This window comes from Phocoena sinus, chromosome 5, assembly GCF_008692025.1.
Source record: "Phocoena sinus isolate mPhoSin1 chromosome 5, mPhoSin1.pri, whole genome shotgun sequence".
NCBI lineage: Eukaryota > Metazoa > Chordata > Mammalia > Artiodactyla > Phocoenidae > Phocoena > Phocoena sinus.
The window spans coordinates 97362368-97387813 of NC_045767.1; the positions used below are offsets into that span (position 1 = coordinate 97362368).

Consider the following 25446-nt stretch of genomic DNA (forward strand, 5'->3'; position numbering starts at 1 on the left):
GTCCCGTAGAGTTTGGGGTGCACCATCTTCCTGGCACAGGGATGCGTTCCCCCAACCCAAAAGCTCTCCAAAATCATTGGCCACTGGTGAATCTCTAGCTCCTCCAGCCAGCCCCTCTCCCCTTCCTAGAAGTTCAAGGGTGGGACTGAAATTTCTAACCCTCTAATCACAAGGTCAATTCCTCTGGCAACCAACCCCCATCCTGAAGCTCTCTAGGACCCCACCTAGAGTCTGCTCATTAGCATACTCTCAGGGATGGTTGAAAAGGGCTTATTTTGAATAACAAAACATTCTCCTCGCACTCCTACTGCTCAAGAAATTACAAGGGTTTATGGGAAGAAGACCAAGTATATATTTCCTATTATATCACAATATCACAGAAATCCATACTGAAGTTTTTTCAGATGAAATGATATAAAGTCCAGAGCTTGCTAATTTGGTTGGTGGGAGTGAGTTTGCGGGAGGGGAGAGATGAAACTGAGGGACGCTTTGTGGATAATTATTGATGCTAGATAATGGGTACATGGGGATTTGTTACTCCAGTCTCTACTTTTAAGTGTGTTTGAAATGTTTCAAAAAACATTTTTTTAAAGGGGAAGAGGAGATGCCCTGAGTCTCTAAATAAATACTCTAGATAAACATTTTATAAAAATTACCCAGTAAAGTGCCCTCCAATATTTTCTACTCCATTCTACACCATTCTGGATTTTCATTCTGACTGTGGCCCAGCAAATTGATTTTGCAATTCAAAAAAGACTCACAATAGCTGCTGTTTAAAAACCACTGTTCTCTACATGTTCTACCTCCCAGTTTGCATTTTTCCCACTACTAACTCCTCATCGCTACTACTAGTTGCAGACCCAGTTTAAGTAAGAATTTGGCCTCCTGACTGCCTAGAATAAGAGTTTGGACCACATAAGTTGATTTCATACCATCACTTTTATAAATAATACTGTGAAGAGTCTTTATGTGCATACATCTTTGTCTATAGTACCTAGAAGTGGAATTGCTGGGTCAAGTGATATACTTACAAGACTTATTATGCACATTGCCAAGTTGCTTTCCAAAAATGTAGTAACTTGCACTCTCACAAGCTATCAATGCATGGTCTCATGGCACCCTTGCTAGTAGGAAGTATTGCACGCTTCTTAATTATTCCCCATTTTAAAAGTCAAAAACATTCTTTTTATTATTAGCAAAGTTTATGCTCATTTCAATTATTTCTTGGTTATTATTTTATTTTCATGATCTATCTATCCTTGGTCTCTCCCAACGTTAAAAGTTAGGATCATTGAAATTTTAAAAATTACTCTATAAGAGAGTTTTATAATTTATACCACATATTTTCCTTATTTTTTGTTTGCCTTTATTTTTATTTATGATTTCTCATGACATAAAAATATTTTAAATTGTTATGAAGTTAAACTGATCTATCTTTTCCTTTAGGATTTCTTCCATTACTTTTAAGCTTGAGAAATCCCTTGGTATGTGTCAATCAAATAAACAGTAACCTACATGTCTTCCCTTTCATTTCCTCTTGCAGGCTTTGTAACATTCAATGTGTAGTCTCTTTTGGTCTTCTTACTCTATCTTTACTGAACAAAATATTGCTAATTTACCTTTTTACATTTTGTCATTATTATCAAGTTCAAATACTTGTCAAAGGCATATCTTACCAGCTTTCTTAAGGGTGAAACAATGGATTTTTAAATGCAGTGTGTTTTACCCAACTCTAATGATCTCTGCCACTCAGTTTCCAATGGGGTGCCTGATGCTCCGATCATACTGACAAGAGAGTTATGCTTTGTATAAACAAAGGAGGTTGCTGAGTATGTGATGTGGTTGAAGGACAGTCAGGAAACTGCCTCACCTCCCACACAAAACTGTGTCCTCTTAAAAGTGACAGAGCATACAGCCCGACAATTAGAGATCCATGACATTGGCAAATGAAAGAAGTCACATATTTTGTGCTAATATATTAGTAGTTCATAATGTCCTGAATCAAAGCTCTTAGCAGAGCAGTGAAGACAAAAGGACAAAGAAGGTGACAGTAGACCCAAGAGCAAAAGAGAAGCTAATGCTGAAGATGAAAGTCAAGTCATATCCCTCATGGCAGTCTCATGGTAGTGGAGGGAAAGGTTAAACATTTGTTGGAAATAACCAAGTGCCAGGTACCACAAGAAGCTCTAGGAGTAGTCAGATAAAGCTGATTCCTACCCTAATGAGGCTCACAGGCTAATTGAGAAGACAGAATAGTAAATCAATTGTTACAGGACAGAACTTTTGTTTCTGTTAGTAGGTAACTATTCATCCCAGAGACTGGAATATAAATTAGACTAGGTGAGGGTTGCAGGTTCCCTTGGGAGGTATTGCATGATATCGGATTTGGAGAATGAGTAGTACTTAACTAGGTGAGAAAAAGAAATGTGTAGAGGACAGTCCAGGCAAAGAAAACAGCCTGTCCAACGGTAGAGAGGCACTGGCAGGGCCTGGAATGACATGTTTAAAGAAATGCAGATAGTGGGAAAAGCTTAAGAGAAATCTGGGGTTGGGAGTGTGTGGGGCGGCCAGAGAGGCAGCTTCCAGGTTTTGGAGAGTTAGTGTGCTAAGCTACAGAGTGTGTTTAGAAAGCCATAGGTGTCAGGAAAATATTTTAAGCAGGGATGTAATAGCTGATGCAATAGTTTTAAAGATATCTGTGATTGCAAGAACGATAGATGATAGAGGATGCAGACAAAAGGGGGAGGGGGACTGATTGTGAAGGTATTGTATTAATTCAGGTAAGAATTGGCGTAAGATGCAGCATTTGGAGAGGAGTATGTGGACATGAGAGGTTATGGAGATAGCATCTATGAGACTTGATGGGAGACAGGATGCAGGGTGAGGAAGTGGGAAAAGCCTGAGGTGACCCACATTTCTAGACTAGGTGAGAGGGTGGATAGTGGTATCACTTACTGGTGACTCACATTCATCAGATCATGGCTCATAAATGTGATAAGACATTGTTTCTTCTGTTTCACTATTAAAAAATATCAAAGGAAGAAGGAAAATCATTTGCAGGAAAAAGACTGAGTAGCATTGTAGTGTAGTAGAAAGAGCTCTGGTATAAAAGAACAAGTATAAGGTAATGGTCTCACTTGTAAATATAAATCATTAAACACTTTATTATTTAAATAAAGAAGGCCTTCAAGGGAGATATGTCAGTTGAGGAAGGAGAGCTAAATGAGCAGCTCTGATTCTTTCCACTTAATGTTTTGCCCCCTCAATTCTTACTACCTTCACCACGATGGGCCCCAATGAATAGCTGCTCCCCTTTTCATTCTGTCCCAGAAGAGCCAGCACATCTTTTCTCTTTTTTTTTTTTTTTTTTTTTGTCTGCTTTGGGTCTTCATTCCTGCATGTGGTCTTTCTCTAGTTGCGGCAAGTGGGGGCTACTCTTCGTTGTGGGGCACGGGCCTCTCATTGCGGTGGCTTCTCTTGTTGCAGAGCATGGGCTATAGAGTGCAGGCTCAGTAACTGTGGTGCATGGGCTTAGTTGCTCTGCAGCATGTGCGATCTTCCCAGACCAAGGATCAAACCCATGTCCCCTGTATTGACAGGCGGATTCTTAACCATTGCACCACCAGGGAAGCCCCAGACATAAACATTTTTGAAGATAGTTTTCCATAGCATGTACAGAAATACAAAATTGTCCAATGAAAAGTCAAAGGCTATGAAGTGTTTGGCTTCTCTTTCTGCCTAAGGTTGTTTTTCTACTACATGGATTCTCATTGCTTCCATCTGTCTTGTTTCAGTGTTATTTTTGTTATTTCTCCCTGATCACATTCTATTTATAACTGATATTCTGCTTCACCAATCTCGAGTACAAAATGTACAAAAAGTACATTCCTTTTAATATTCAAAATAAATTTTGAGCTTCCGATCCATCCAGCCTCCCAACTGTGATAAAATGTTTATTTCATCCTCAACAGACTCCCTTAAGCTAACTCCAAAGCACTTACAATGTCTACTATCTTAGCGTTCTAATGCTAGGTAACAAATTACCACAAATTTAGCAGCTTAAAATAACACTCATGTCACCGTCCACAGGTCGGCACAGTGTGGCTGGATTCTCAGTTCAGGGTCTCACAAGACTGAGATTAAGGTGTGAGCAGAACTGCATGCCTTTCTGCATGCTCTGGGGAAGAATACACTCCAAGCCCATTTAGACTGTTGGCAGAATTCAGTTCTATCTAGTTATAGAACTGAGGTCCCCGTGGTCCCTCCATCTTAAAGCCAGCAACAGTGCATCCAATCCTTCTCATGCTTTGAATTTCTCTGACTTCTGGCTTCCTTTTCTGTTTTGAAGGGCTCTTATGGTTACATTGTGCCTATCTGGATAATCTAGGATTTTCTCCCAATTTTAAGGCCAAACAATTAGTGAAGTCCTTTTTCCCAAGTGACATACATATTGCGGATCCAACCCGAAAGAGCAGAGATCACAGAAGATATTTTGAATTCTACCTACCAAGCCTACCTGTTCCAAAGTGAGTAAGTCTTGGTTACTATCTTTGAAGGACACAAAGTCACAAAACCATCTTCAGTAGCCAAGGAGCCGCCTTTTAACACGTTGTCCCTGTTGAAACCCAGCCACCTAGAAGCTCAGATGCCTTTCCTTTCTAGAGAATTGTGATTTAAGCACAGAAAGTCTAATGTTCTCAAAATCATCTTACTTGTGCTGCCAAATGATCCCATTTCCTAGACAAACATACCATACCGGCCAGATAATGCCTAGCAAAACTCCTATCCACTTACGAAAAGTACTTTAATGACTTGGGGTTCTACTGCTAATCTGGGTGATGTCTCCAAGTATAACAGGAGAGAAGGAAGTCTCTCTCCTCCAGCATTAAGTTCCTCCATCATAGCTTCACTCTAAACCTTGTTTCATTAAACGCACTTATAATATAGTTCTAAATTGTACATCTCTTTTAGTTTACACAAATTCAAAGCCATTTTACCTGTAAGCACAATTACAGTGCCTGAGCCTGGGGGAGTGGCCAGTCTCCCTCACAACATACCTACACTCCAGTTTTCCCTTCTGGTTTCTTTCCCTGGTCCCTAGGACCCAAGACCCACCATGATTTCCTCTCCCTAATATACTGACATTTCTTTAATGAAAAGCCTTGCCTTGTCACATAGTCATGACTAGAAAATTCTAATTCTAGAAATATATCCACAGATATGAAGGAAAACTATGGTGATTACAGGGCAGAACTGGCATACTACTCATAGAAAGATCAGTAAACCTAAAGAACATTGCAGTATTCATAATGTAAAAGGTTGCTGAGTGGAGCAATAGTTCAAAATATTTTCATATTCGCAAAATTTGAGTTTGTCGAGACCTTCCAGATAGAAAGAGTATGTTAAGTCAAAGAATGTTTGTTATTTTTAAGTAACAGAACTCTAATCTTGTAATTCCAGTAGAAGCAGCAGAGATTACTTATCTATACAATCTCCTTAGCCTAAGATAAATGCTCGCTAACCCCAAAGAGAACAGTTACCAATGATAGCCATCACATTTTGGTTATTTTCTCATTCCTTCCTTGCATTTGACAAAGGGGATCTCCTCATTGTTTTTTCATGCCTTCTATTCCTTTTGGTTCTCACGGCACTGTCTTACTCCTCGTACATTCGTATGCAATTCTCTGTCTCCTTCTCGGGCTCGTCTCTTATGTATGCTCAGTGTAAACTGTGACATCAAAAACATAAAATGTGCCTACAAATAACAAACGTTGGTGAGAATGTGGAGAAAAGGGAACACTTGTACACTGTTGGTGGGAATATAAATCGATATAGCCACTGTGAAAAACAGTATGGACGTTCCACAAAAAAATGCCATAAGATCCAGCAATTCCACTCTTGGGTGTGTATATGGGAAAAAAAATGAAAACACTAATTCTAAAAGATACATACACCCCAGTGTTCATAGCAGCACTATTTACAGTAGCCAAGGTTTGGAAACAACCCAAGTGTCCATCAACAGATGAATGGATAAAGAGGAGTTGGTGTATACACACACACACACACACACACACACACACACACACACACTCTGAAATATTACTCATACATAAAAAAGAATGAAATTATGCCATTTTCAACAATGTGGTTGGACCTAGAGTGTATTATGCTTAGTGAAATAAGTTAGACCAAGAAAACCAAATACTCTATGTTATCACTTATGTGTGGAATCAAAAAAATAAAACAAACAAATGCATATAACAAAACAGAAACAGACTCACAGACATAGCAAACAAACTTATGGTTACCAAAGGGGAGAGGGAGGGGAGAAGGGACAAAATAGGAGTATGGGATTAACAGATACAAACTACTATACATAAAATAGATAAGCAACAAGGATTTACTGTATAGCACAGGAAATTATATTCAATATTTTGTAATAAACTATAAATAAATACCCTACCTAATACATCATTATTCTGGACATTAAACAAGAGAATAAACGTGACAGCTCTTTTTAGGTGACAAAGCACTACATCAATGTAAAATAACAAGTGTCAGTTGTTTCAATAATAATATCAGAAAGAGAATGAAATTAAGTAGGGCTCTCTGGGACACCCACCCCATCCCTGTACCATTCCTTCAGGTTTCTGCCTTGGGAAAGTGCTTTCTTTGCAATCTCTCCACCGGGAATGGCCACTATGGGACTAGCTACTGGCATTCTTGCTTGACCTTGAGGTTCTCACTCTATGATTTGCAACTGAGAAGTTGCAAATACTTCTCAGGATGTTTCTAATACTTGCTCTGATTGCAAAATCAGAAAGAGCTTTGTGTAACTCATAAATCTATCTCCATAGCCTTACTATGGGAAGATATGGTTATAAGTACATCTGTGATTATCACCTGCTTCTTTCCCATTGCATGGAGCTAGCAATGAAGCATTCCAGACATCCCACCAGAGGGCTAGGGTCTTCAGTGAGGAGGCCAGCATAGGAGTGTAGAAGCAGTTATGGAATACTTCCTCAGAATCTTTCCCTGATAAGTCCCCGTTGGGGGCTTATCACAAATAGTCAAGTATCCCAGGTATTATATTACATTCATCTCTCCCTTAGCACCTTCCATAACCAGTCCATATACTTGACATTGCACTTTGGGTTCAGAGCATATAATATGATGAACATGATAGACAGGTGCCCATCTGTTTTCTGACTCAAATGAAAATTAAGAGCAATAGCCTACTGGCAATGAACACTCCCTTCTATCCACTGCCTTAAAGGGATAGGAAATCCAGACTTACCAGCTCGCCTTGCTTCCTTTGCTCTGAGCCACTCTGTCCCCAAAGGGAATGCACACCCAAACTTTCTGCACTTTGGTAGAAGACAGTTAATAATCACATTTCACATTCAGTTCTCAATTCACAGCAATTTGCTTTCTGCCTCATTAGTAATAAACTACTGAATATCTCTCATAAATGTTAACACTGATCATGAACATTTTTCAGTTCTTATCTAATCTAACTTTTACTATCCTTTCTACCTGGAATGCTTGGCCCTGCTTCTTTCCATCAGGAAAATCTCATTAGAAATATATTTCAGCAAGATATGTATTGTTTTTGACCTCTACAGTCCAAAAATACCTCACACAAATTTCTATTGTATCATTTTTCATGCTGTATTATAATCCTTTGTTTGCATTTTTGACATGTTGAATTGAATTGAATGACCCTTCTGACTACCTGTCACTAGGGCTTTTAATGTTCTCAATTATTTTAATAATTACAGTAGGTTGTTCAACAGTTATTTATATTTTCCCAACTGGCATATGCATTTATTAAATAGCTGATTGAAGTTAGAGATACATTATATAGTCATGAATAGGAGCCAAGTTAACTAACTTATGGAAACACTAAACTTTAGATTTCATATTCTTACCAACCAAAATAACTGATCAAACCTATATTTTTACATGGAATATGATATTTCAGGAAATTAGTTTGTTATAGAATGTTTTACTGCTTTGATATTATTTGAAAAATAGAAAAAGAACAGGAGTGTTTATTATTCTAGATTAAATTTCATGTCTCTATACCACAATTGCAATTTTATATAATATAATTTTTCCACAGCAATAAAATAAAATAAAAAGTATCAACCATAAGAAAACATGTTTTAGCATTTTTTAAACAACTTTATCATATTTTTGGCAAATCCATGGCAAAACTTTGGAAACATTTTGCACAAACATTGGATAAATCAGCTCTAAAACAGCAGTGTTTAAATGGTTTGTAGGTGTATAGACCACACATCTCAGTTTTCCTGGCATCGTCTGGGCTTACTCTTATTGTGTTGGCACAATTAGTAGCAGCTTGCTTCTTTCACAGAAGGAGCCTAGTTTAGAAAGTAAAATTGTAAAGCCATCCTACTTACAGACTGTCTACACAGAGATTAAAAAGGAGACAATAATGTTTAATGCTTAAATGTCCCCATGACTCTCATAAAATCCCCTGAATTTTCATTTTTCAATAGAAATCTTTTTTTTTAAAGAAGTGAACTATTGGTGTAAACCACTGTCAGTTGTTTTTTTGTTTTTCTGTGTTTCTTTTTATTTATTTATTTGGCTGCATCAGGTCTTAGTTGCAGCATGTGGGATCTTCGTTGTGGTATGTGGGATATTTCGCTGCTGTGAGCAGGCTCTTTGTTGCAGCATGGGGGCTCCGGAGTGTGCGAGCTCAGTAGCTGCAGCACGCAGGCTCTCTAGTTGTGGCGCATGGGTCTAGTTGCCCTACGGCATATGGGATCTTAGTTCCCCAACCAGGTGTCGAACACACATCCCCTTCGATGGAAGGTGGATTCTTAACCACTGGACCACCAGGGAAGTCCCTCAATAAAAATCTTTTGATTTCACAAAAACCGTTTTTGTAGGTTTTTAATTTTATTTCTGTTTTTTACAAATTTCCTTTAAATATGAATATCTCTCTGTCCTAAAAATTATATCTTATAAATATTCTTTATTTTTCTCTCAAATGAAATTTTTTTTTAACTGTATAAGCATATTCAAGTATTAGGTACTGTAAATGCCTACTTGTCCAACAGTTTAAAACCCAAAAAAATCCATAATTAATAGAGATTGAAACATCTCCCTCCTAATCATTATGAACTATTGGTTATATTCATGGGGAAAATCTCTTAGATGGTAATAGCTTCTATTTCAGTGATGTGTTCTCTGTGATTTCAAATTCCCTGTTCTTGTGGTAGTGATCTTATTTTTTCCCTGTGCTTTATGTACTGGAGACTACAATTGTTATAGTCATTATTTTTGTTCTGTATTCACCCCTAAGGCCTTGGATTGCCTTTAAATGTATTTTTAAGTGCAAATTTTTCTAATCTTTGATAGCATTGTCCATTTTGTGCTCTCATGATCTCCCTAAATATGCCATTTCCACTCCATTTGAAGGAAGATATTGAGCAAAACTAGGGCAAACAAAGTATTCTGGAGACACGGCTTTGAAATTTACTCCCCCTGGTGGTCCAATGCTCTGTTGTCGTGTAATGTCATAAAAATATTTTCTCTGGTATCAGGAGTTATCATGTAAAATACATGACAAACAGGTAATTGTTTCCAAAAACATACATGAGGACTCCCTTATCACTGAGTGAACAGATTTTACACATATTTATCTCAATTCATTATCCCAACTTATTTGTGTAAGTTGTGTACAAGTACACTCTCATACAGCAAAATGCCCAAACCTTGGATGCTTTTCATGGGGAGCAAATGGAAAATTGTTCTTTTATTCCTAAACCTTAAATAATTTCACATAAGTTACCCCTTAAGTTCTTCTATCTATTTTAGATACAGTATGTTTGAACTTTTCTACAAGTATTTTCTAGATGTGACCACTTAGACATAAATTAAAATAACGTGTAAGAACCCATTGAATCAAAGGAGGCTTTCATAATAACAGTCTATTACCATTGTAAAGAGCCTTTGCAATATATAGTTCAACCTCTAAACTTTAGATAAGAGAAAATTGAAACCACTGCATGAGGGTTTAGATTTCCTAAGTCCCAGATCAATGTTCTAGATCAATTCTCTTAATTACATTTTAAAATAAATTTTCTTGCTACTTCTTTATTTTAATTCTGTAATAATTAAAAATACTGTAATCAGCTGTATCACAAATAATAATAAAGATGGACATATATCATTAATTTAGTTAATGAACATTTATTGAGTGCTACTTTTTTTTTTTTTTTTTGCTGTACGCGGGCCTCTCACTGTTGTGGCCTCTCCCATTGTGGAGCACAGGCTCTGGACGTGCAGGCTCAGCGGCCATGGTTCACGGGCCTAGCTGCTCCGCGGCATGTGGGATCTTCCCGGACCAGGGCACGAACCAGTGTCCCCTGCATCGTCAGGTGGACTCTTAACCACTGTGCCACCAGGGAAGCTCAAGCGCCACTTATTGATAGAGAGAGTACAGCAAGTTTAAACAGGTTTGGAAGATGGGAAAATTTTATTTTCTAATATGTTGAGATTGAGGAGTCTATGATTTATCCCAGTGAGTATTTACTTGAGCACGTCATGTGGATAAGCAGCTCAGGTGAGAGAACTGAGATGGAACAGCGGTCGAGGTAAGTTGGCATAGAGAAGATAGATTTAATTATAATATATTAGGAGAAAAGTGTGATGACCTGGAGAGAATCTAAGTTTGGGGAAGTTTTTAAATCTCTTTTTTCTTCTTTCCTTTCCCCTTTTTATTCCTTTCTTTCCTTTTTTACTTCTTTCTCTCTCCCTCTCTTTCTTTCTTTCTGTCTTTTCCTTGTTTAGCTGAAATTTATATGTTTGTTAGTTCTAGGCAAAGTTTTATAGTGAACAAATGGATACCAAGGGGGATAGGTGGGGTGGGATGAATTGTGAGATTGGGATTGACATAAATACACTATTGATACTATGTATAAAATAGATAAATAGTGATAACCTACTGTGTAGCTCAGGAAACTCTACTCAATGCTCTGTGGTGACCTAAATGGGAAGGAAATCCAAAAAGGAGGCGATATATGTATACGTATAGCTGATTCACTTTGCTGTACAGTAGAAACTAACACAACATTGTAAAGCAACTGTATTCCAATAAAAATTAACTAAAAATAAAAGAAATCAAGAAATAGCAGATTAAAAAGAGCATTTGGATTGGTGATATCAGCAAGATAGCAGAGTAGGAAGCCCTGGACTCTCCTCCCACAAATACACAGATTCAGCAAGAATTCCTAGACAAATTCCCTTTGTGATAAATCCAGAAACTAATTGAAAGGTCCCTGTATCCCCAGGAAAATGCAAAGCAAGCATCACCAAAGCCAGTAGAGAGGTTTGGGACACCCTCTTACTGGAATCCCTACTGCCAGCATAGCACCATACTATGAAAAAGAAACACCCTAACTCTCAGCTTCTCCCAAGGGAGGCAGGGGTTGGTCTGTGTATCCAGACTCCCAGCTCTTCTAAGGGGGGGGGGGGTCCCCAGAGGACTAACTTCAATTTTGCCAGTCTTGGAGTTCTGGTGGGCCAGGCACATTCCATGCACCTGGAGGAAAATGGCGACAGCAGCTTGGGCTGGTAGACATCATACATAGATCTTACTCCCTACTCATCACATAGCAAGTGACAAAACCCAAAGCTGCCTGCTTCTTCCTGGGGAGGGAAAAAGTTAGAAGAGGCCAGTGAATCTCTGTCCAGGTTGCTTGGTGGAGGTCTTCTCCTGTATAAGGCCAGTCCATGAAGACTGGGAGAGATGCCTACTTTGTCTAATATGCAGGCAGCAACACAGAAAGTCAAGGAAAATCAAGAATCAGGCAAGAATGTTCTCCCCAAAAGGAATAAGATAAATCTCCAGATACTGACACTACAGAAAGGTACTGATAGTATACCTAAAAGAGAATTCAAAATAACTGTCATAAAGGTGCTCACTGAGGTCAAGAAAACAATTCATGAACAAAGGGAGAAATTCAACAAGGAAAAAATATTAAAAAGTACAAAACAGAAATCATAGAGCTAAAGACAATAATTAAACTTAAAAAAAAAACCCACTAAAGTGTTTCAACATCAGACTAGATTAAGCAGAATAAAACATCAATGAACTCAAAGACCAGTCATTGGAAATAATTAAGTCAGAGAAGCAAAAAGAAAACAATGAAAAAGAGTGAAAAAACCTTAAGAGAGTTATGGGACACCATCAAGGAACCAATACACATATTATGGGATTCCAAGAATGAGGAGAGATAAAGGATGAGAAAAATTATTCCAAGAAATAATGACTGAAAACTTCCAAAATCTGGGGAAGGAAATGGACATCCAAATCCAAAAAGCTTAAGGGACACCAATCAGATAAATCAAAGAAATCTACTTCAAGACACACATTATAATTAAATTGTCAAAAATCAAAGACAAAGAGAATTTTGAAAGAAGCAAGAGAAAAGCAACTTGTCACATCCAATGGACCCTCCTCGCCTTCTTATAAGACAATTAACAGATTTTCAATAGAAACCTTGCCGGCCAGAAGGGAGTGGGATGATAGACTCACACTGCTGACAGAAAAGAGCTACTACCAAAGAGTAATATGCCCAGAATAACTGTCCTTCAAAAACGAAGAAGAGATAAAGACTTTCCCACACAGAAAAAATGCTCAGAAAGTTCACCACCACTAGATTTGCCCTACAAAAAATGCTAAAGGGAGTTCTTCAAATTAAAATGAAAGGATGCTAAAAAGAAACATGATAGCATAAGAAAGTATGAGACTCATTGATAAAGGTAAATATATTTTAAAAATTCAGAGTAGTGTATTACTGTAATGGCAGTGGGTAAATCTCTTTTAATTCTACTATAAAAATTATAAGACAAAAGTATTAAAAAATAATTATAACAAAAAAGTTAAAGATACACAGTATGAATAGATATAAATTTTGAAAATAGCATGAAGTACATGAATGGGAGAAGTTAAAATATAAAGTTTGTGTATGTGATTAAACTTGTTATTATCATCTTAAAATTAACATTTACAACTATAAGATATTTTATGTTTACCCCAAGGTAACTACAAAAAAATGCTTATAGAAGATACACAAAAGAAAAAGATCAAGTATTCAAAATATATCAATAAAAAAAATTAACAAAACAAAAAGGAAGACAGCAAGAGAGGAAAAGACAGACAAAAGAACTCCAAGACTAACAGACAACAATTAATAAAATGGCAAAAGTAAATCCTTCCCTATCAATAACTGCTTTAAGTATAAATGGATTAAACTCCCCAATCAAAAAACAGAGTGGCTAAATGGATTTTAAAAAACAACACTCAACTATATGTGGACTAAAAGAAACTATTCACAACAGTCAAGATGTGGAAACTACCTAAATGTCCATTGACAAATGAATGGAAAAAGAAAATGTGGTATATACATACAATGGGATATTATTTAACCTTAAAAAAGAAGGAAATTCTGCAATATGTGACAACACGAATGAAACTTGAGGGCATTATGAAAAGTGAAATAAGCCAGTCACAGGAAGACAAATACTGTATGATTTCGCTTATATGAGGTATCTAAAATAGTCAGATTCGTAGACTCAAAGAATGGAATGGTGGTTACCTGGGGTTGGGGAGGAGGGGGAATTGAGGAGTTAATAATCAACAGGCATAAAGTTTCACTTAAACAAGATGAATAAGCTATAAAGCTCTGCGGTACAGCATCGTACTTACGGTCAACATAATGTATTGTACACTTAAAAATTTGTTAAGAGGGCAAGTCTCCTGTTAAGTGTTCTTACCACAATAAGATAAAAATTTTTAGAAAAAGTACTTGTTTTAGATTCTATAGACTAGGTCTGAGACTGTATTCTAGTACTTACTAGTAATGTAAACTTCAAATTTTTTATTATCTTCTCTTAGCTCCAGTTCACTCATCTATATAATAGGAATAGTAATAAATAATATGCAGGGTTCTTACTAAAATCAAATTAACCTACATATATATAGGAATATCATAGTTCTGTTGTATATTAGATACATCTTCTCATATAGAATTTTTTATGGCAAAGCCTTTTTATAGCTCCTGCCTCTTTAGGATCCTGCTTTCTCTACTTTTCCCTCTTCACACCATGGAAACATGTTCAAAAATATTTCATCTTTTTAAAAAAAAAAAGCTGACCTTTAATTTTTTATATCCCCAGTGCTGCCCTAGTTTTCTTGTTTACTTTATAACTAAATTAATAAAGGAATTTTTTATTCAGTAATCTGTTCCCATCTTCCCCTTAAATTCTCTATAACTGAATTTTGCTCCCACCATTTTACTGCAACTGCTTTTCCTGTAATATCCTTCCAAGTGCAAATTTTGATGAACTCTCTTCATGCCTTATCTAATATATGAGGCATTTGACACTATTGTCTTTCAAGTACTATTTCTTGATATATTCTCCTCTCTTCAGTTTTTGCAACAAAGTAACTCTTTCCTGGTTCTTTCTGACGCTTCAGATCACTGTTTTTTACTCTCCTTTGCTGATTCCTCTTCCTACTCGATAAAATTGATGTTCCAGATTTCATTCTTATCTCCATCTTCTCCTTTGCCCATCTCAGTCACCTCTTTGAATTTAAACACTGCTGATATTTCTAGATACATTACTCCATCTAAGAAAAGTCTCTAAGTTCAGAAATTCATCCATTATCTATTTCTTCCATTAATATGCATTTAGCATCTACCATTGTGAGGCATGGTCTGAAAAAAGGAATTGGAAATAGGGCAGTAAACAACACAAACCAAGATCCTTGCTTTCATTTTCTTAGATATGTCATAAGGATTTCAAGTTCAAGACGTCTAAAATGAACTACACGTCCCCCACCCCACCTCCTACAATCTGTTCCTTATCTTGTATTTTAGTTCCTAGTAGATAATTCCATCCACTTATGTATTCAAACCAGAAATCTGAGAGTAATCCTAGACTCTTATCTCATTGATGTCTTTCTCATAACCATTAAATCCACTTTTCAATGTCTTCTCAAATCCAGTCCCTCATCTTCATCCACAAGTACACTTCAAGATCACCTGGGCTCTGCATGTATAAAAGGGGATAATGGTGTTGACAATAAGGTTGATGAGATAATAGATTCACAGTACCCAACACATGGTGTGGTGCTTATTAAATAAGTGTTAGTTATCTTTATTAAATACTAATAATTATTAGCTATTAGAATTGGCATGTGAGATGAAACCTGTTTCCCTTCCCTGCCTAGTAAAACAAAAGTATTGATTAACAATCCAAATCACTTCATCAAAAGTACCACATGCTACACAAATTAACTTTTTTTGATAAAGTGTATATATATAAAATCTGCCTGTATGACTCAAGCATTTTATTGGGATTATGTATATCCATATATCTCAGAAATATATGTATGTATGTATATATATATATATATATATATATATATATATATATATATATATATAGTTGAGGATCATACCCATGTCCCCTATTCCAATTTGTGAATCTCCTAACTGAACAGCCAGGAGAATAGAGGTCAATTTATCTTCTTTATTATGAATTAAACTGAATTGGGGGACCCAGTTTGGGTGCATAGTCAAATTGGCTTGTAATACTTTTACCATTGGATTGAATTTATCACCAGTACTATAGGCTGCTCTCCTATCATCACCCTATTGGGCATTGAGCCTGCCATGATAAACTTCGCTCATGAAAGCTGGCTAAAGTGAGGACCTAGAAAGCCATGAATGTTTAGCTCCTTTTCTCAGTTCACTAATCAGATAGTCATTCCTGCTCTCTTGCAGAGGCTTGATTAAACAGACAGAGATGGTTGGAAAACCACTTTTCCTAACTCTGTGCCTCAGAAAAGGCAGACACTCCAATGTCTTGGCCATAGAAGGAGTAAGAGGGGAAGAGACAGAATAGTCCTCACTAATATGCACCCCCAAAGATATAAATATATGATCTATATAATCAGTTTTTTCTGAGTATTAAAAAATTTGAGGGTAAACATATTACATTTTCAGGTAGTAGCAAAAAGGTGATGCCTCAGAAAACAATGTAATTCAGAGTGAGTTTAATCAATGAAATCTACTCTTTCAAAATGAAGAAGAGGAGTAATAGAGGGGAAAACAACCCAGAAATAGGATAAGGGGGAAATGATTAAAAATAAATATTACAAATATTTGAGAGGCATACTGGGCTGGGAGCTCTACATGACTTATCTCTGTGGCTGTCATTTTAAAAGCAAACATAATATTAGAAATGTGTTAATGGGAATAAGATATGTAAAAATAAGTGTACTGAGGATACTTCCAATGAACATGACAGCATTATATTTGTTTTTGACAAGTATAAAATGAGAGATGGAAAAAAATAGAAAGTTTCCATAGACGAACCTCCAAAGAAGGGATTGAACAGGCAATGTTGAACAGTAGAAAGAACATGCATATGCTTTGAAACACACAGATCTGGGTTGAAATATTAACCCTATGATGTATTAGTTGCAGGGTGTTAACTATGCTAGTTGAACTCCCGTAGTATCCTTGCCTTGTCTGTGAAATAAGAGCAAATTCATATGGGTGTTGTTTTAGAATACATCACATCATGCCTGGCCTCTGGTAACCTCTCAAACACAAGTAGTTTTCTTACTGCCTGGGAAAACATATTATTGAAAAATAGAACCTTAAAGAAATGAATTAATTTGTTTTGAATGAAAAGAGGTGACTTAGCCTGCCTTTCCTTCCAGTAAACAGTCTCTTAATACCCTGAATACTCAATATCCTGAAGAGTCTGAACTAGAAGAAATAGCCTTAAATTGCATCAATTTTCTTCTTGACTTCCTGGGAATATGATACTGGAATAGGTCCTAGGTCCTAGAGTGTCCAAACCAGGAAATCATGCAAAACAGTCATAAATATGTATCGAAATGATTTGAAAATAACCCAGTCTAATCTTTTCTGCAAGAATTTTAATCACACTTGTGGTCTACATGGTTGTATAGACTGTGATCCTATCAATTTATTTTGAAGCTGAACTGCCCCAAATATTTTCTGAAATATATTTGTCAATTTAATTCATTATGCATATTAATTCCTAATAAATATTTATTTCTATAGTTTTTACAACTGGGACAGTCATGTTGCTGTTTGGAATTCAACTCCCAACTACCAAGTGATTGCTGATAATCCAGAAGGCTTACTTTTCAAATACAAAAGAGACAGAAAAATTCTCAACGTGGACCCTAAGGTAAGTCTGCTTTTACACTTAGGTATCTCCTCAAATTTTATTGTATCTCTACCATCATTCAAAAATTATTAAATATTTGACCTTAAGCTTTTAAATTTAGAAGTGAAAAGATAGGTGGAAACTTAGAGCATCTACTCTCCTTAAAGAAAAAAACTTCAAAACAATAAATTATCAGAAATCAACAAAGAAGAATTTGGGAGGAATTTAAATGGAACTCACATGTGCGAACACTTCTCCATGCCTGACAGCAGAATTAGGTAAGGGAGCCAGTGACAGCAAATCTGTTTGCTCTGATTCTGGGGAGGCCAGTAACTTTCTGCTCTGAAAGGGGAGATGAGTCATTTAGGGAAGAGAGACTCTCACCTCACATACGTACCTTTTTTTATGTGACTAACACTGAAAACAGTGTTGTGTTTAGTGCATTTCTGAGCATTAACTTAGAAAATACATTTGATTTAAATATTTTAAAAACATGTGCCATGATATTTTGAATTTGTTCAAAGACAAATGTTTACATCTTACATATTTTCAAAGACTACATTTACATCATGACTTTTAATCATGATTTGTCATATAGCTGGGGGCGAAGGTTGAAACGTAAAAGTCGTATGTGCTTGGGTTGCTTTGGTGGTTTTTTTTTCTAACTTTTGGAAAACATGTTACTCACATGACAGTATCAGTCTAAAATCCAAAGTCAAGAGAAATAGTTCTTCATAGTGAAGGAATAAAATTGTGTGATATGCCTGGGGTAGGTAAAAGATGGACCGAAGGTAAAGGGGAGTCTTAATCTAAAACCTTTTCAAAAAATTTTTCAAAATAAAAAATATTTAGTTTCATATCCACTTAATGTAGTTCTTTGCTCATAAAAAGTACTTAGTAACTATGTGCTCAAAAAATGAATAAAGGAAATTTTGTAGCATGAAATAGATTTTTGTCTGAATCAGATACAGCTTCAAACACAAGAAACCCCAAGCTGGTGACTTAAAGAGAAAAGAGACTTCTTTCTCTCCCACTTGTAAGTCTATATAGAGGCTTTCCAAAGTTGGAGTGGCAGCTACACTGTCATCTGGGCCAAGGTGGCCCTCGTCCTCTTAGGCCAACATAGATCTCCAGCCAAAACAACCACCTTTTAAACAGAATGTATGGAAGAAGGTGAGTAGGTACAAAGAACATGCCCCCACTACCTTGTAAGGAAGTTTCCCCAAAGCTACCACACCCATGGTCACTTATGTTCCATGGCAAGAACTTAGTCACACGGCCATATCTTGCTACATGGAAGGCTGGGAAATGTAATCTTTATTTAGGTAGCCATATGTCCTGCTAGAAACAAGAGTTCTACAAAAGGGAGAAGAGAGGTTTGGGTAGACAACTAGCAGTTCTGTTACTAGATTGGCCTTATGGAACCCCCCACCCTTGTGCCCTAGCCTGGCTGAAGACCCCTGCCTTGACAGGGGAGCTTCTTTTCCTGTTCAGATTTGCACAGGCAATAACAAAACTGATGCTGGGATTGAAATAACACAAGCTTTATTCAATGACCAGAGAAAGGAGAAGCCGGAACTTAGTTCACAAATCAACTTCTAGTCAGGGGGTGATCAAGGCAAGATTTTTAAAGGTAGGGTTAATGACAGGGAGGCATATGCATTGGCTTTCTGGGAATAGGTGGGGTTCTTCCTGGAACTGGTTGCCACCTTCTTTTTTTCCTTCTATGGTGCGGTACTTCCTGTTATGGCCACCGGCAGGCGTGTCACTTAGCATGCTCGTGTATTACAATGAGTGTATGATGGGGCTCAAGGTCTACTGAAGACCAGGTCATCAGCCATTTTAGACTTGGCTGGTTCTAACCAGTTCTGGTGGTCTCTTGTTTTTCTCTTCTGGTGGTTTCCTGTGAGACAAAGATAACACTTCCCCACAGCTTACATTCCCTCCGGGGAGGGGGAGAGTTAGAGTTAACAACCATGGTGACAGTTTCTGACACAACGCTATCTCCTTCAAAAGAACACTACTCTTTTTTTTGTTGTTCTCAGGTTTCTCATTAGTAAGATGAGGGACTGGACCTGAACATCAGTAGGGCCATATTTATTATGAATCTATGAATAGCAGAGAAGTTTATGAGTGCATCTTCTCTCTGGTGATGCCTCTATACTCATCATAGATGGGTGTCAACATGTTATCATTTGAGGCAAATTACAGAAAACTTAATAAATAGCATTCACAGAGTCTTTTCCTTTTTGAAGGCTAAACTATGTACATAAGAAAAGATATAAATTGATTTATAGCATCATTAAGATGTATGAAACAAATTTTTGAATCAGTTTTGAATGATATCACACAGACTTTTAGGGCTCTATTTTAACTGATACCATATACATATATCAAGAATGTATGTCATGAATTAGAGTTTTTGTCTATGTCTTTGAAGAATCATTATTAAATCCAAACTGCTGCTTGACTGGTTCAAATAACTTTAACTAAAACACGCATTTACAAAGTAATCAATCATGATCTTTCAAAGACTTAGTCTACAATCCATGAAATATAACGTCTTCCTCTTTTTTCCTGGAAGATTTTACTTATAACTCAAAAGATTCCTGATGAGTCTGAAGGAAAGTTACTTCCAAAGTCTTGGAGAATGAACAAGGATTTGGTTAATTAATGATAAAAGTAAAGAACTATTGGGTGAGACATCCAATGATATTTGGGTACTTCTATTTCTTTAAATTTTATTTTAAGCTTATCTTTTTAAAGATAAAAACTTACTGGAAAAGAATGTCGGTCTCAGCATTAATAAACAAAATTCTAGGCCTTACTTTACTATTAACTGGCTGCATGGCCTTGAGAAATTCACTTTACCTCCCTAGGCTTTACTGTTCACAACTGGAAGATGAGAGTCTATTGTTGTTGTTGTTATCATTGTTTTCTGATCTCTGGAGTCCTTCTACAGGCTCAGACCTGATTCACAGAGATTCTGACTCAACTGGGCCCAGAAGTACATATTTTCATAAGTGGCCAGTGTGATTCTGCTGTAGATTGCCATGAACCATAATTTGAAAAAGTCTTATCTATAAAAACACAATAATCTCAAGAGATCTGGTACTCTGTTCCCAAACACAAGTGTTCTCAAACAAAATATAACACATATATTTTCATTTTTATGGACTAGATATAAAAGTAGCATGTACATCACCTACCTGATTTCTTAGCTTTTTCACTCTCGTCAAAGAGCCATGATCCTTTTATATTTCATGCATCCACATAGCAGCTCTTACAGGCCTGCAGGAGAGTCAAGAAATAAGCTAATATGTCAAGTTTTTTGAACTACAAACAACGATACGAGTTACATTTTTATAATCAGTATTCTTCTTAATAATTTTGCTGACAATTCTTCCTAAGATGAACACCTTCTAATAACTCCATAGTTAAAGTGCTATAAAATGTTGTAAGAACAGCACAACTCAACTCTCCTTCAAGTACTCTGAAAATTTTATGCTTAAAATTAAAGGGGTCAAGATAAATGAAAAATGGAAACACTGGTAAACAGGATATGTTTCCTTTGTACAACACAGATGTAGACTCATTAATTCTGAAGTATGGTTCCTATGAAACATTGTTGTTTGTGAATGGTAAGAGTGGAAAAAAGAAAACTGTGCAGGTCTTAGAACAAGTAATATGAGTTCATTGGTTAATAAATTCCCAATGCAATAAGAGTTTGGTTGCACTGAAAACAGGACCACTGGCTTTAACTTCCCTGCAGCTGTATAACATCTGGAACAAATAAGGTCAGTTTCTACTTTTGAGTGAAGAATGCTTGTCTAAGTGATTCACACCCACCAAAATGTTTCCACTGTATTACCTTTAGAAGGACTGAGGGGACGCAGTTTGTACTCACTCCTCTGCACTATCTGGACAAATGAGAAAAACTAGGCATTTTTCGTTTGCTTTTAGGAAACATTAACCTGGAAGAGTTTGCTTTGAGTCTTAGCCTAACATAGGTGGTCTAAAACCTTCATGATCTACTAATAAGATGAGAGATTGTATAAAATGGTTAAAATAGGAAACATCTTCCACAGTTACACCAGCGTTTTTCTTTTCCCCTCGCCTATTTTGTTAACTAATGTGAGAACCTATCACCTGGAAAAATGTCTGGTTAATAGGTACTTAATAAATATTCATGGAACAAATGATTAAATGAATGATTCCCTCCAAACACACAAATATAATGCTATAGTAATTCAAAGTTGAGGAGTGGATTATGTCACTGATGCTTGAGGTAACAGAGATAGCTAGAAAGGGTACAGTCACACCACTCTGTATTGATCCAAGTAAGTCAGAAAATAAATTACAGGAACTTATCGGTGGAAACAGCTAGTGTTGCCATAATTGTAGGCTTTGTTGAGGTTATGCAGAAACCTTTATTTGGTATGTGCTTTCAAGTGTTCTTGTGCAGTCCCAGGAATATGTAATTTAATCTGTCTCAAATTAAGACTGTTAAATTAGAATATGTTTTTGATTTATGAACAAATTGACACAAACAGGTTAAATGACTTGCTCAAGGTCACAGAGTTCATCATTAGTAGACTCTAGCGATGGAGCTTAAACATAAATTTGAGACACCATAGGGAATGTAAAGATGAGCAAGAGTTCAACCCTTGCCCTTTAAGTGCTTGAAAGATTTTTAAGGAAACAGGCATGTAAAAAATATAACTGCAACATAAGGAAGAAAGTGATATGTTGCAAAAAAGAGAAATGCTTTGGGGATTCAGTGGAAGAAGAGATGACTTTTGATCTTAGTCAGGAGCCAGTGGAAAGGAGACTGTGAGGGGACAGCATTGGGGATTATTAGGTGATTATTAATAGAGGAGGTAATCTTTTAACTGAAATTGAAGAATGATTAAGAATTGAACTCATAGAGATGGAGAAGAAGATAATGCCAGGAATGAAACCTATTAACAAAGATAAGGTTGATGAGTGTAAAACAAAGGCAAAGAAAACCTAAATAGTTCAATTTGGCTGCTGAATTCTTTTGGAGAAGGAGCAGAATGGGAATTGAGCATGGAAAGGTCATGAAAAGCCTTGAATGCAAGACTGATGAAGACCTTGGAGTAGACTTGACAGGAAATAGGGAAATATGCCCAGGCTCTTGTGCAGGGAAATAACAGGAAGAAAGTTGTGTTTTAAGGAGATTAGAGGGTGTTGATTACGACAGACTAGGGAGAAAGACTGGAGAAAATGAGAGTATAACAGTAATCCAGGTGAAGAGCAAAGAGAACCAGAATTAGGGGCCCTACCCCAGTTAGGATGTTTCTGAGTTACGTTTTTAGTATCACAACTACCTGGCCATCCAGGTAAAGACAAAACTTAGAGAATATATCAATGAAGAAAAAGTGGTTGAGGGATCTCACTTTACTCCAACACTTAGGAAAGAGAAAGAGAGTTAGTTCTAGTGCTGGATGAGTATAGAGAAAAAGGTGGATGGATGTTAGTCACCTCTTCATTCTTCCTTCCATCCTCCTGTTCCTCGTCTGATGTTTACTGAGTAACTACTGGGCGCTGTGAGGTATAAAAAGTGGACCCAAAAGGTGGGTTTCTTGCCCTAAAAAGCTTATAGGTTAATTGGTGGGCGGGTGAGAACATAAAATACGCACAGAAATGGCAAGCTGGAAAGTGACCTGAGAGGAAAGAAAATGCTCCAGGAATTCAAAGGAGACAGAAGTTACTTTGGACCTAAGGCATTCAAAAAAAAGTTAGTGAAAGAGATGGCATCTGAACTGGATCTTGAAGGATGAGTATGGTGAAAACATGAGGACTGGAGCAGAGGAGTATTCTGATAGGAAGGAACATCACATAAAAGGTGTGGAAGCACAGAGCATGCAGCTACATGGGAAGGGAGAGGAGCTCCTTTTGGCTCAAGAGTCATTCTCAGCATGGGCCAGACATCAGAATCACCCAGAAAGTTTTAGAAGATTTGATCTCCAAAGATTCATCCCCAAAGATTCTAGTTTAATTGGTCTGGGTGGAAGGCCTGGGCATCCATACTTTTTAAAAGCTCTCAGGTGATTCTTAACTGCAAGCAGGGTTGAGACCAAGGTACAGGAAGGGGAGAAATAGCAGAGAAGTTTTGAGAGAAAATTGAACTCCAAGAGTGGAAGCCAAATCTAATGAGTTTTTGCCATTCTGCACAGTTCAATGAAAATCTGTACCATTTGTGTTATGACTTAGAATCAAAATTTCTGAGTACAAAAATGATTAAGACATTTTGAAAGGAGGTTATTTTTCCGTTGGCTAAACTCCAATTGGTGTTCAAAAGAAAATCAATTGTATGAAAAATGTGAAATTCAGTAAGACAGAGGCTCCTTTTTGTTACTTTGTTTAGTGTCTAATAGAGTGCATTTGAATATAGTTCCCTGATAAATAGCTGATAACAAAACAAGCAAACAAACAAACAAAAATGTTAAAAGATCTTAGAGATGTGTGGTTTCTATTAGATGTAAGAAATTGAAACAAAAGACATTATTATAGCATAAACCTTTCTGGTTCACCCTGAGTGTCACAGAACTTGGACAATATGCAATGCAGACCGTGCATTGATTTAGCAGGATGTATTTCTTTTCTCTTTACATATCAATACTCCTGACTATACAGCAGGCACTCCCCAACCCAGTCTCCCCTTTTTGAAAATCACAACTGTTCAAACATAAAAATGTGCTACTTTGGAATGCAAACTGTTATCACAAGAGCTCTTCATCAACATCCAGCCCACCATGGCTTGATTAGTAGCAATTTCCTTCACTTCTATATAGCATTTCCCCTTCCTCTCTCCTCATGCCAGCCAATCAGGAGAACACTAAGCTCCACCCCCTAGAGGTTCAAACTGCATAGGTCTGTGGCAAGGCCCAGGAATTTGTATTTTTTTAATATTTTATTTTATTAGAGTATAGTTGATTTACAATGTTGTGTTAGTTTCAGGTGTATAGCAAAGTGATTCAGTTCTACATTTTTTTTTTTCTTTTTCAGATTCTTTTCCCATATAGGTCATTACAAAACATTGAGTATAGTTCCCTTTGTTAATACAGTAGGTCCTTGTTGTTTCTCTGTTTTGTTTGTAGTAGTGTGTATATGTTACTCCCAAACTCCTTATTTATGCCCCACCTTACCTGTCCCCTTTGGTAACCATAAGTTTGTTTTCTATGCCTGTGAGTCTATTTCTGTTTTTTAAATAAGTACATTTGTATCATTTTTTTAGATTCCAGATATAAATGATATCATATGATATTTGTCTTCTGTCTGACTTATTTCACTTAGTATGATAATCTCTAAGTTCATCTGTGTTGCAGCAAATGGCAATATTTCATTCTTTTTTATGGCTGAATAGTATTCCATTGTATATATATACCACATCTTCTTTATCCATTCATCAGCCAGTGAATATTTAGGTTGCTTCCATGTCTTGACTATTGTAAACGGTGCTGCGGTGAACATTGGGGTGCATATGTCTTTTTGAATTATGGTTTTCTCCAGATATATGCCCAAGAGTATTTTTAAATGTCTCCTCAGGTGAGCTTAAAGATTAGCTGGATTTGATATATACTGCTTTTCATAGTGATATATCATTAGCTATTGTTTCACCTTACCATATGTCCATAAGGTAATCAAATTTCATTCCTCTAAAACACCTTTTAAGTCAACAGTATTAATTTTAAGTAGTCTAAATTACACATTCCTGAGACTGCACACACTGACTACAAAGTACAAACCGTACAGCAAAGGCTTCTGGATAACCTCCACAGTAATATGAATGACCGCAGTAGATGCTTCCACTGATAAATCGCCGCTATTTTTCCTTACTTACTTGGATCATTATAGAATAAGGGTGATGGTACTCATTCTTGCTGTCATGGCCTCATCAAGAATCATTTTGTCAGGTAGGTTTGCCCAGAGGCTTATATGAAACATACATGACAGAGACTTATAAAGCATAAACTGAAACGTAGGGCAGAAACCCTTTCTGGTCTCTAGTGCTAGCATATGGCAGGTGCTTAGTAAACATCTGTGGAATGAATAAACTGAATATTAAATATTTGCTAAAGAAATGAATAGGAGGGCCAAAAATATCCTGGAAACATTTGAGGTTAACTTTAAACTATTTTAGGATCTTAGACATTTGAAACATATGTA

At 36.7% G+C, this 25446-nt stretch overlaps 1 protein-coding gene across 3 annotated transcripts in view; it reads left to right on the forward strand.

Moving 5' to 3' along the window:
• The window catches only part of CFAP299 (cilia and flagella associated protein 299), a 638990-nt gene that overhangs the window by 602646 nt on the left and 10898 nt on the right, over nt 1–25446 (forward strand). For all 3 annotated transcript variants that reach the window (XM_032632705.1, XM_032632704.1, XM_032632703.1), the window contains one exon: nt 17145–17274. In XM_032632705.1, the coding sequence (XP_032488596.1) occupies nt 17145–17274 (130 nt within the window). The remainder of the gene's footprint in view (nt 1–17144; nt 17275–25446) is intronic.